Source organism: Cricetulus griseus, chromosome X (assembly GCF_003668045.3).
Source record: "Cricetulus griseus strain 17A/GY chromosome X, alternate assembly CriGri-PICRH-1.0, whole genome shotgun sequence".
Taxonomy (NCBI): domain Eukaryota; kingdom Metazoa; phylum Chordata; class Mammalia; order Rodentia; family Cricetidae; genus Cricetulus; species Cricetulus griseus.
In genome coordinates this window covers 69159175-69172196 of record NC_048604.1, presented here as the reverse complement: position 1 = coordinate 69172196, position 13022 = coordinate 69159175, and the positions used below count along the sequence as shown (strand labels likewise).

At 45.2% G+C, this 13022-nt stretch overlaps 1 protein-coding gene across 1 annotated transcript in view; it reads right to left on the bottom strand.

Moving 5' to 3' along the window:
• Window positions 1-5835: 5835 nt before the first annotated feature.
• Slc7a3 (solute carrier family 7 member 3) overlaps window positions 5836-13022 on the bottom strand; it is a 33512-nt gene continuing 26325 nt past the window's right edge. The window contains exons 2-12 of the mRNA XM_027431789.2: window positions 10871-11245; window positions 10204-10362; window positions 9792-9969; window positions 9531-9643; window positions 9209-9431; window positions 8895-9034; window positions 8708-8810; window positions 7511-7677; window positions 6715-6881; window positions 6335-6443; window positions 5836-6223 (exon numbers count right to left, since the gene is read on the bottom strand). Coding sequence (XP_027287590.1) covers window positions 6093-6223; window positions 6335-6443; window positions 6715-6881; window positions 7511-7677; window positions 8708-8810; window positions 8895-9034; window positions 9209-9431; window positions 9531-9643; window positions 9792-9969; window positions 10204-10362; window positions 10871-11240 — 1860 coding nt within the window. The 5' untranslated portion in view covers window positions 11241-11245 and the 3' untranslated portion in view covers window positions 5836-6092. The remainder of the gene's footprint in view (window positions 6224-6334; window positions 6444-6714; window positions 6882-7510; window positions 7678-8707; window positions 8811-8894; window positions 9035-9208; window positions 9432-9530; window positions 9644-9791; window positions 9970-10203; window positions 10363-10870; window positions 11246-13022) is intronic.

The window sequence follows — 13022 nt, the reverse complement described above, 5'->3', positions numbered from 1 at the left end:
TGGGTGTCTGCTTCTGCTTCCATCAGCTACTGGATGAAGAATCTAGGATGGCATTTAAGGTAGTCATCAATCTCATTATTGGGGAAGATTCCTAGTTGGGGGTCATTGGGTATGAATATTTTCAAAATATATTGTTTGCATGTATTAAATTGTCAAAGAATAAACAAAAATAAATCTTTTCTCTCTTGAGACAGGGTCTTACTTTGTAGCTCTGGCTAGTCTGGATCTGGCTATATAGATCAGGCTAGCCTCTAACTCTTATAGATTCACCTGTCCCTGCTTCCTGAGCACTGGAATTAAAGGCATACACCACCACACCCAGATAAATCTGAAAGAAACAAAGAAAGGAAGGAAGGATGAAAGAAAGGAAGGAAGAAAAGATGGTACATACACATGATGAAATTTTATTTGGATATAAAAGAAAAATGAAATAATGACGTTTGCAAGAAAATGGATGCAACTAGAAATCATGAAGAGAAAAAAGGCAGACTCAGACAAACACTGCATGCTTTGTCTCATATATTGAACCTAAAATTAAACATTCATGCATATGTGTATTTATGTATTTGTGTTTGTACGTCACAAAAATAGAAAGGTAATTATGAGAGGGGAGGAAGAGAGCTTAAGAGAAGTGGGAAATAGATAGTAATAGAATCCACATGACAGAAATGTAGAAGGTGGGGACTAAGTGGGGGCAAGAAAGGGAACTAGAGGAGACAGGGGTCATGAGGAGGACAGTAGAAGAGGGGAATGAATGAGAGCAAAGTATGCCACATATGTATGAAGGTGCCATGATGAAACCCATTAGTTTATATGCTACCTTAAAAAGAAATAAAGAAATAAACTCAAGTACCTATTGTAATGGTTTAACCTTCATTGTCAATTTGACTGAGTATGGAACCACCCAGGAGACACACCTCTGCATGTGTCTTTGAGGGAGTTTCCAGAGACATGTAACTGAGGATGAAAAATCTACCCTGAATGTGGACCACACCATCGCCTGGGCTGTGGTCTCAGACTGAATAAAAAGGGCAAGTAGACACATTCATACAACAAGGACATCTGTTCAACCATATTCATACAGCACTATTTGTAATAGCCAGAACCTGGAAGCAACCTAGATGTCCCTCAACTGAAGAAAGGATGGAGAAAATGTGGTACATTTACACAATGGACTACTACTCAGTGATAAGAAACAATGACACCCTAAAATTCGCAGGCAAATGGACAGAACTAGAAAAAACCATCCTGAGAGAGGTAACCCAGTCACAAAAAGACAAACATGGTATGTACTCCCTCATATATGGATTTTAGACATAGAGCAAAGGATCAACAGCCTACCATTCACACCTCCGGAGAAGCTAGGAAACAAGGAGGACCCTAATAGAGACTTACATGGTCTTCCGGAGAAGGGGAAAGGGACAAGATCTCCTGAGCAAATTGGGAGCATGGGGGAAGGGGAGAGGGGGCTAGGAGAATGAGAAGGGGAGAAGAGGACGGGAGAGGTTGACATGAGAGAGCAGGAAGATATAGTCAGGGGAAGAATAGAGAAGAGCAAAAAAAGAGATACCATAATAGAGGGAGCCATTATAGGTTTAAAGAGAATTCTGGCACTAGAAAAATGTCCAGAGATCTACAAGGTTGACCCCCAACTAACAATCTCAGCAATAGTGGAGAGGCTACCTTCAACGCCCTTCTCCAATAATGAGATTGATGACTACCTTATATGTTGTCCTAGAGCCTTCATCCAGTAGCTGATGGAAGCAGAAGCAGACACCCACAGTTAAACACTGAGCTGAACTCTGGAATCCAGTTGCAGAGAGGGAGAAGCGATGAGCAAAGGGGTCAAGACCGAGATGGTGAAACCCACAGAAACAGCTGACCTGAACAAGTGGGAGCTCATGGACCCCAGACTGATAGCTTGGAAACCAGTATAGGACGGTTCCAGACCCCCTGAATGAGGATGTCAGTCTGGAGGTCTGGGCAATCTATGGGGCCTCTGGTAGTGGATCAGTATTTATTCCTAGTACATGAATGGACTTAGGGAGCCTACTCCACATAGAGGAATACTCCCTCAGCCTAGACACACTGGGGAGGGCCTAGGCCCTGCTACAAATGATGACAGACTTTCATGATTCCCCCAAGGAAGGCCTCACCCTACCTGGGGAACAGAAAGGGGTTGGGATAGGGGGTCCGTGGGGGCAGGGGAGAAGGGGAGGGAGAGGGAACTGGGATTGACATGTAAAAGAACCTTGTTACTAATTTAAATTTAAAAATTAGAAAAGTAAAATAATCACAAATAAGAAAAAAAGGGCAAATAGAGAAATCCAGCAGAGTACTTCGTGGCTGGCCCCACAGACCAAATAAATGTTTCTCTCACCATGCCTTCTCCCCACGATGAGCTACATCTCTGTGAACTGTGAGGAGGGAAATCCTCTTCATTAAGTTGTGTTTTTGTTCAATATTTGGCCACCCTAATGAGATAAATGGTGAAAACATTCAAAATCCTTTCTTGTAGCTTTTTGAAATATATAGTACATTATCATTACCTTTAGTCATCCTACTGTGTAATAGCATGTCATTTCTACGTATTATGGGCCTTTGAATTCCTCTCTACTAGTTCTCTGAGTTGTTGAAAAATACAGTTAACCTCAAGTGCTATAGAACAGTAGGATTTATTCTTCCTGTCTAAGTATAGTTTGGGTATGATCCAACTCTCTCTGCCCCTCCCATCCACACACTTCCTGCCACTCAGTTTCAGGTCTTGGAAGAGACTTGGGAATCTGTTCTTTCTTTCTTAGTTTTTCACTTTATTCCTTCAAAAATCCTATGCTGTGAGCAAACTGAATTTGGGGGGGAGTTTGCAAGGCAGGGTTTGTCTGTGGCTTTGGAGGCTGTCCCAGAACTAGCTCGTGTAGACCAGGCTGATCTCAAACTCACAGAGATCCGCCTGCCTCTGCCTGGAGAGGGCTGGCAATAACGGGCAAGCAAATTGAATCTTAAGCTTTCCCATCTTGTTGCTTTTGTGCATATATTTCCCTCCCAATTTCTAAACTGATACATTTTACCTTTTTTGAAGATTTTATTTATTTATTAAACAACATTCTGCTTCCATGTATATCTGCACACCAGAAGAGGGCACCAGATCTCATAACGGATGGTTGTGCGCCACCATGTGGTTGCTGGGAATTGAACTCAGGACCTCTGGAAGAGCAGTCGGCGCTCTTAACCTCTGAGCCATTTCTCCAGCCCACATTTTACCTTTTTTGTTTAAAGAATGTTTCATGTTGCCCAGGCTGACCTCAATCTCCCTAGTCAAAAATGACCTAGAGCTCAGGGCTTTCCTGGCCCCCACCCTCTAAAGGCTGGGGTGACAAGTATACATCACCACATTTGGCTCATTGTACCTATCATTTTTAAATCTCAGAAAAAGCATTGCCTTCGAGAGAGACATCCCCAAACCACGTGAAACCTCTCAATTTTTATGGTAATCAATACACACCTGTCTGGGGACACTTCTAATTTCCTACTTTCTTTTTGTTTATTTGGGTCAATTTTATCTGTCTTCTCAAGGAAATCAAGATTACAGCATGCCTAAAGCAATTTTCCACACTGTCTTCAAACTTAGTACCAGACAGATTATTCACTGTTAACTACATGAATGTTTCCAACATATGGTATGCGATTATTTTAGGTACCCCCTTTTTCTATTTTAGATAATGGTAATTAATGGTCAAAGTATTTTCTTTTGAAAATAAGCCTATTTATTGGGAGATGGTGGCACACACCTTTAATCCAAGCACACAGGAAGCAGACAGGTGGATCTCTGTGAGTTCCAGGTTAGCCTGGTCTACAGCTTGAGTTCCAGAACAGCAGAACAGAGAAACCCTGTCTTGAAAAAAATCTAACCAACCAAACAAATAAATAATATTTAGCTGAGAGGTGTGGTTCAGTTGATAGACCACTTGCATAAACCACAAGAGGCCCATCAACTTTAATACGAAGAATTTTAGTATGAGTGTTTTACCTGATTGTATTTCTGTGAACTATGTGCATGCCTATGGCTGCAAGGGCCAGAAGAGGGCATCCAGAACTGGGCACCATGTGGGTGCTGGGAATTGAACTTAGGTTCTCTGGAAGAGCAGCCTGTGCTCCCAATTACTAAACCATCAATCCAGCCTCATATTTACTTTAATGTTTTTAATTGGAATGCATTTTATCACTCTCCCCCTCCCCCTTAGCCACAGTACCCCTCACACTCTCAAGTTGATAGCCACTTTTTCTTTCTTTCTTCCTTCTTTCTTTCTTTCTTTCTTCCTTTCTTTCTTCCAAGACAGGGTTTCTCTGTGTAACAGTCCTTGCTGTCCTGGGACTGACTCTGTAGACGGGGCTGGCCTCACACTCACAGAGATCCACCTGCCACTGTCTCTCAAGTGCTGGGATTAAAGGCGTGCGACACCACTGCCAGTCCACTTTTTCTTTTTAGTGAGGCTAAAGATCTTTTCTTGTATTTGTCGTTTTTTTCTGGAAATGACATATCTATTACTCATATTTATCTTTCTACTCGCTTGTAACAGCTTCATATATAAAGTATACAAATTCTGCTGCATTGTTCTGTTTTATCCTAGAACAATCTCTAGTTCCTCAAAGCTTCTATCACATATGACCTGTGTTGATAACTTAAATCTAAATCTGTTGATGACTTAAATCTAGATCCCTAGTTCTAGCTGTTAACTACTTTTACCTATGTAAAACTAAACCATGTGCACATTTATAAAGTCACCGGATCTGTGACTGAGTTTCCTTCTGTCCTCAGTCTTTTGAACTTGTGTGACTAGGGCACACTCGCCAAAATCCTGTTCTTTCATCTGTAAAACACAATTAGATCTACTTCATAGGCTTAATTACAAAATGAGATTTATGCAGAACTGGCATAAATACTCCATAAATGGTAGCACTATCTCCCTCTCCTGGCTTCCCAACTACACTAAAAATCCACCACCCTGCTAGTATGTCTTGTGACTCTATCCTTTCTTACACACATGCACCCCATCCCCAAGGGAAGTTCCCAATATCCTGGGGTGTACAAGGCCATGCATACATAACCATGTGCATGTTACTTCCAGCTACACTACAACTGCACTCAGGCCAAAGAATCTGTTTTATCATAATTCGATTGTTTCCTGTACTGCTCACTGGCAATCATACCCTCCCTTCAGTTTCCTCACTCAGATCAAATGTGAGTGCTTCCTCAGCCCTCAGCCAGGGTAGTCAAATCATTGTTTTATATCCATGTTTCCCTGCTTGATTCCCTCACTAGACTGTGAGTTCAGTTTTACTACTACTGTCACCAGGCTCCAGCACAGAGTCTAAAATTTTACATATTTATTGGATAAATGGAAAAATGCATAGGTTTTTTATCTGTGGAGTGGAATTTTAACCTCTGATCTCCTACTGTTCTATGGTTCAAAAAAAAAAACCTCTTAGTGTCCACACCTCCTCCTAGCAGTTAAAATGTGTTACCCGGGTAGTGACTGGAGTCTGAGACTGATCCAACTTAAATTACTGGTCTCAATGTGTAACCTAAGCAGTGTTGAGACCAGAGTCCACTCCAATCCCAAGAAACACTACAGTCTGAAAACTTATCCAGGGCCTAATGGGCAGCACCACAAATGGAAATGACCTTTTCAGATTCTCTAGCTGTATATACACAGAAGGTACATACCCAGGGACAACAGTAAGTTTTGTGGCTAGTAGAGAAAAAGACACAGGACACTTCTCAGAGTCTCTTCAGCCTTAAAGCCAAGCTTTACATAATCTCTAATAAGCAAACAACAGGACAGTCCCCCCCCCCCATTTTGTTTAAATAGCGTATTTTCTCAAAGCCAGGAAACAATTACAGAGACGATTCCAAAGTAGACAAGTAAATTAAAAAATGAGAAACAGTAAAGACACATCCATTGTTCCACAATAAATAGAGTTATATTTAGTATCCCCCACTAATTCCACATGAGAGGCCCAGCTCTCTGTGGGGTCAAGAGTGCTCTCCATTATTGTGTAGGGGGACTAGACAGCACTCAGGTATGGTTAGGTCAAATGGTGTGAACACAGGAAGCAGTGAGATCAAGGTCCACAGTTCGGGTCCTTGTTTTGGGTAGGGTTTGATGATTCTTAACTTCTTCCACACTGTGCCGGATGCCATAGCCAAAGTAGATAGCAAATCCTAGTAGGGAAAGACATAGTTGTAAGCTGAAAAGGCTTACTAGGTCTCCAAGTGAGAAAGGAGTCAGTGTAGGACACCTAATAGGCTTACTCTTCGAAAACAGACACATACCAATCAGCATCCAGATCCCAAATCGGGCCCAAGTGCCAGATGTCATTTGCATCATCAGGTAAATATTCACAAAGATGCTCACCAGTGGGAGTAGAGGCAGAACAGGCACCTGCAAAACAAGAAAAATCTTTACATACAACACGATGATTCTTACCTCACAGGGGACAGAGTAGGCCAAGTTTGACCCCTACTCATGACATATTAGGCTCCCCAAATCCAGAACTTAAGAAAATGGAACTAGAAAGGAAGGAACTACAGAGCATCAGCAGAGTCTGACCTAAATAGTTCTGACAGCAACCCTCTGTGCCCAATTAAAGAACATAGGCTACAAGGCCTAATTATCCCATGTTGCATTGGTTAGGGAAAGAGACATCATTTACCTTAAAGTGAAGGGGTGTGTTGTTCTGTGGCTGTTTCCAGATAACTCCAACAATCCCAAGAATGAGTCCCAGGATCAGCACAACCACGGTGATCCACACTGGGTCACCAGAACTAAGTGGAGTTGTCCACCATGTCAGCACCAGGCAAAGAACAGTCAGCAGTACAGCTTCAAAAATCAAGGTGAGAGGCATCAAACCAACTCTTGTGACCAATATGCAAAGATGTTAAGGCATCCCATTCCCACAAGGGTTACCCTTTTGCTAGACCTCTCTCACCAAATGTCACCACACAATGCCCCCCTGTTATACTGATCTCTCGAAACCTCCGCAAAGAAAAAAAAAAAGGCCATGCCCAGGGCTGGTAATATGGCTCAGTGGTTAAGAGCACTTGCTGCTCTTGAGGAAGACCTGGGTTTGGTTCCCAGAACCCATATGGCAAGTCAAAACCAGTTATAATTCCAGTTCCAGAGGATCAGATGCCTTCTTCTGACCTTTGTAGGTACCAGACATGCACACTTTGCACATACATTCATGAAGGCAAAATACTCATACATATAAAAATAAATAAACCTTAAGGGTCTGGAAAGATGGCTCAGAGGTTAAGAGCACTGGCTGCTCTTCCAGAGGTCCTGAGTTCAATTCCCAGCATCCACATGGTGGCTCACGATCATCTATAATGAGATCTGGTGCCCTCTTCTGGCATGCAGGCATACATGCAGAGCACTCATACATAAAATGTAAAATTTTAAAAATTAAATAAATAAACCTTAAACAAAAGAAAACATCCACTACTCACCAAGCAGCGAGGAGCAAACATAGACAACTCGGCCAGAAAGGAGGGTAGGAATGGAGCTGACTGGACAAAACAGAGCCTGGACAGTCAGCTTCTCTGCTTCAAGTGTCTTCTCCTCCTGCAATTCCGCTTCCTCTTCATCATTCTTTATTTCCTGGTCAGGCTGATATCTGTGACAAGAGTTAAACAATTTTAAAAATATCTCAAAAGGCCTTTAATCCCAGCACTCAGGAGGCAGAGGCAGGTGGATCTCTGTGAGTCTACAGCCTGTTCTACAAGAGCTAGTTCCAGGACAGCATCCAAAGCCACAGAGACACCCTTTATCACCATTAAAGGTAGAAGTTTGTGTTGGGGAAGATGGCTCAACCTGTAAAATATCGACCAAGGAGCTAGAGGGATAGTCTGGCAGTTAAAGAGTTTTCACTTCTTTTGCAGAGCACCTGAGTTCAGTTCCTAGCACCCTCATTGAGCACTTCATGATTACTTATAACTCTAGTTCCAGGGAATTCAATATCCTCTTCTGGTCTCCAAGGGTACCAGACAGACAGACAGACAGACAGACACACACACACACACACACACACACACACACACACACACACACAATTTATTTTTAAATGTTCAAATATCTGCCACACAATCGTGATTACAGGACTTGAGATCAGCTTTCCAGCACTCATACAAAATCCAGGTGTCCAGTGCTAGGGGTTGAAGCTAGGATTCCCGGAATTCATTAACCAGCCAACTTAACCAACCAGTGAGCTCCAGGTGCAATGAGACACAATATCTAAAAACTACAGTGGGGGCGGGGGCTGGAGAGATGGCTCAGAGGTTAAGAGCACTGACTGCTCTTCCAGAGGTCCTGAGTTCAATTCCCAGCAACCACATGGTGGCTCACAACCATCTGTTATGAGATCTGGTACCCTCTTCTGGTGTGCAGATATACATGGAAGCAGAATGTTGTATATATAACAAATAAATAAAATCTTAAAAAAGAACTACAGTGGGAAGGGGGATGTAGATAGATAGACACCTAACTCTGACCTGTGGCCTACACACACACACACACACACACACACACACGGGGGGGGGGCTTTTTTGGACAGGGCAAGATACCCAAATTACTCAGTCAGGATGACAGAAGGCAGAGAAGAAATGAGCATCTTATACCTCACCCAGAAATACAAACGCAAGTCTTACCTGAGAATGAGAACACAAATGGACACCAGGGAGTAAGCAAGCAATGTCCCAATTGACATGAGGTCCACAAGATCAGCAAGTTCAAAGAGAAATGCCATGAATGCTGAAATTGGCAGGTAGAAAGCAAGTGAGGGAAGGAAGTTAAAGGAGTTGATGAAACAACAAAAAGGGGTGTTTGTTTTGTTACCTGCAATAATGCCAGACACCACAGTGGCCACAATTGGTGTGTGTGTGCCATTATGAACCTTAGCAAGCACACGGAACAGGAGACCATCTTCTGCCATTGCATAGATCACCCGAGGCATAGGAAACATAGAGCCCAAAAGACTGAAAAAGACAATGTCCAAGTGAGTCCAAGTGACAAGTGACTTCACCAGGGATTCGGTTCCAAGCCTGTGTGCTCATAGCATCCCCACCTCCCCTTCCCAACCCTCCTAAGGAGCATTCTCTGGTACAAAGTTGGACACAACTGGAAATGACAGCCACTGAGGAAACACTGACCTAGTGGAAAGAGCACAGAGGGAGCCAACAGCCACAAGGTAGCTGGCAGGATTCCAGCCAACATAGGAAAATGCCTCAGGCAGAGGGCTCTCCGGCCGAAGCATGTAGTAAGGCATCATGAGGGTAAGTGCCGAAGACACACCAAAATAAGCCAGGAAGCAGACGGACAATGAGATCACAATACCCATAGGGATGGAGCGTTGGGGATTCCGAGCCTCTTCCCCTGCAAGAAAACAAATGGCACAAATGTTCTGAACCGGGAAGCAAGTAGACTTGCTTCCCCACCATCCCCAGTCCAGGGAGCCAGGAGGGTGTGACTGACCGGTGGTCGCAATACAGTCAAAACCAACGAAGGCATAGAAACAGGTAGCAGCTCCACGGAGAATCCCTTCCACGCCAAAAGGCATGAAACCTCCAGAGCCCATAGACTCAAAGCTAGAGTGCAAGAAGGAATAGAAACGATAAGAGTACGTCCAGCTAAGCCTGTACATTTTCTCTAATGCCCAGCTGTTCCTTGTCTCCCACACCCATTCTGGACCCTCCCTCCTCCCCCATTATGAACCCAGTTTTGTGGCTTTCTAACCTACAAGTGACATTGGGTCCACCCATGTCCAAGCAATAGTCCTCTTTTGTGAGCTTCCAGTTTTTCAGATCTCCCATAATGAAGCCAGAGATGATGACAAACCCAAGAACCAAGAGGTTCGCCCCTGTGAACACTTTGGTAACCAGGGCGGATTCACTCGCCCCCAGGGCCAACAATCCTGTGGAGAAAATTGTTCAGGATCCTGAGAGATTAAATCCTTCCTCCAAGCTTGCTTTTCCTTTTCCTGCCTCTGTGTGGCAGACTCCTTCCTTCCCAGCTTCCTTTCCTCCTCATCATTATCACTCCCTCAAGCCCTTCCCAGGCCCAACCCCTCCCACCTTTCAACCCCGCCCCTTGCCTCACCAGTGAGCAGCAACCTCCTCCCACCTTTCAACCCCGCCCCTTGCCTCACCAGTGAGCAGCAACACAAGGGCCAAAGCAAAGAAATCTGGATATTCTGCGAGCACATGGGGCACATGCAGCGAGATGGTCCCCTTTAGAGTCTCAGAGATGTGGTTCCCAATCAAATTGTCAAAAGCAGAACTCCAAGCCCGGGCCACACTGGCTGTACCTGGTAGAGTAGTAGTATTTATTGTAATCCAAATACTCAGGAAAATGATGAGGTCAAGTTCCCTCCCTCCCACACATCAGCCTCACAGATTCCCACCATTATTACCCATCTTAATTTTTTGGGGGGTGGTGGAGGGGTGACAGGTCCTTATGTAGCTCAGGCTTAGCCTGGCCTCAAACTGAACAAACTCATGATCCTACCTCAGCCTCCCGGGTACTGGAGTTACAGGTGTACACCACTAGACCCAGCTCCTGCTATTAATTTTAAAACTCCCAAACAGTATCTTAATGAACACCAGACAGAGGTGTACAATTGTTCTGCACCTTCAATCCCTCCACACACCCCTAACAAATAAAAATATAAACATCTAGAAGTATTAAGATATACTAGGAAAAAATAATAAAAATTTCGCCTTCACCATGCCAATGCAATTTCTGAATCTAGAAGCCTTTGCTACCCGTGTAGTCATCCACCTCCCCCCATTCGCCCCCCCCAGCACCTATCTCACCAATAACGTAGGAGAGGATAAGATTCCAGCCGGTAGTGAAGGCCCAGAGTTCCCCCACGGTGACATAACTGTAGAGATATGCAGAACCAGAGCCAGGGACCCGGGCACCAAACTCAGCATAGCACAGTCCAGCCAACACGGAAGACAGAGCAGCCACCAAAAAGCAGATCACAATGGATGGTCCTGCTTTATCTTTGGCCACCTCACCAGCCAGGACATACACACCTGCACCCAATGTGCTACCCACACCCAGGGCCACTAAGTCGAGGGTGCTTAGGCATCTGGCAAGGCGGGTCTCGCCCATGCCTGGCTCCAACACACGTCTCCGCACCAGCTTTTGACCAAATCTTCTAAGTGCCTGCCACCGCATTCTGGCTGGAATTGAAGAGGATGCTGGGTCAGAGTGAAAAACAAGACAAAAGCCCTTCAACGGGTCTCATTATCTCCAAACTCTTAAAGTGAATTACAAAACCCACTCCACTCCAAAGAGCTACAGGGACAAAGGAGGGTGGGTTGAGGGGGGAAGCAAGCCACTTTACCCCTAACATCCTATTCTTCATATGCAAATAGGAATTACAATAAGGATGCAAGTAGGGATTACAGTAGCTCTGAGATTGGTGGAAGGACTCATTTCAGAAGAGGCGAGTGAAAGCCCCTTGTAGCACAGTGGTTGGCAGCCAAGTAAGTGCTTGGACATTATGTTTCTTCTTTTTCTGGCCAAGAACCTATGGTATTTACCCTAGAGCCCAGCCCAGCAGCCCTGAAACCTAACGTTTCTGTTTCCTGGCCGGTAGCTCCTGGTGAATCAAGCGGAACTCAACTCAGGGTAACTCTAGGAGAGACCCTTCTCACCCCCAAGACCCACATCCCTTTCAGTGCGCGCCTGGCGGGCTTCAAAGAGACATGGCTCCCCACTGCCTGGAAGAAGGAACTGACCTCGCCACAGGTTAAAAGTGGGCACTGCCTTCATCTCATCCTTCCTCACCAAGCCCACAGAGCTCCACCTGAGCCCGCAAATTTTCCCCCACTTCCTCCCTCCCTGCTAGGCCAGTCTGTGAGCATTAGTGGTGAGGCGGGGCTTCCGTATCTGAAATTGGGAGATGCGCGCGGGGAGCGGGGGGGGGTGTGCAAAGCCAGCCCTAGATTACTCATACTCCTCTCTTCGCAGAGTAAGGGTCCCACCCGGTGGCCCTAGATTCAGCATCTTGATTTTATGGTTCCATGTAGAAACGGTCTGGGGCTGCGCTGAAGCCCTGGCTCCTGGGCTAGGGTCTTGCTAGCAACAGGTCACAGCTCGCTGATGCAACTGCAAGCCGTGATTGCCTGAAAAGCCTAGGTATATGAGGACACACACACACATACACACACACACACACACACACACACACACACACACACACACACACACTGACACACGTGTCGGCCCCAAAGGCTTACCAGAAAGCTGTGACAAGCCCAGAGAGCAAAGATTCTCAGATCCGGTTCAGTGTGGCTGACTTCAGAGTTGGGCTGGGTCTGCAGACTTCAGCTGCTTGTGCTCCTATGCTGCTGCTTAGGGTCGTTGCGCGCCAAGCGCCCCTTATTTTCACTGGGAGGAGGAGCCAGTAACGTCATGGGATCCCACCCCCAAACCCTCTCCCTACTAATGACACACAACCAATATACATACCCACTCGCGGGCTTTTGTATACACACACACACGCACACACACACGCACACGCACATGCACACGCACACACACACACTCACTCACTTGGCTTTGCAAGCCACACACACACACGCACACACACACACACACACACACACACACACACACACACACACACACACTTGGCTTTGCAAGCCTGAGACTGCTAAAAACAGCAAGCAGGGCATGACGGGGAACGAGAAAGGGGGGAGGACAGCCTTTTCCTATTTGCCTCTCTGGTGGTCAGAGGACAATAAGAAGCTTCCTGACCATAGATCCCATGGGAATTTTCTACTTTTGTGCAGGATTAGTCAGAATCAGTGATTATAGGCAGCTCTGGGGAGGGGAGTGAATGAAGAGAATTGGGTTTGCGTGAAGGATAGCGGGGCAAATAGCACCAAGTCTCCATTTCATTCTGTCTTTTCTCTCAGCATTCTTGTCTGCATGGAATCCTTCGGAAGGACC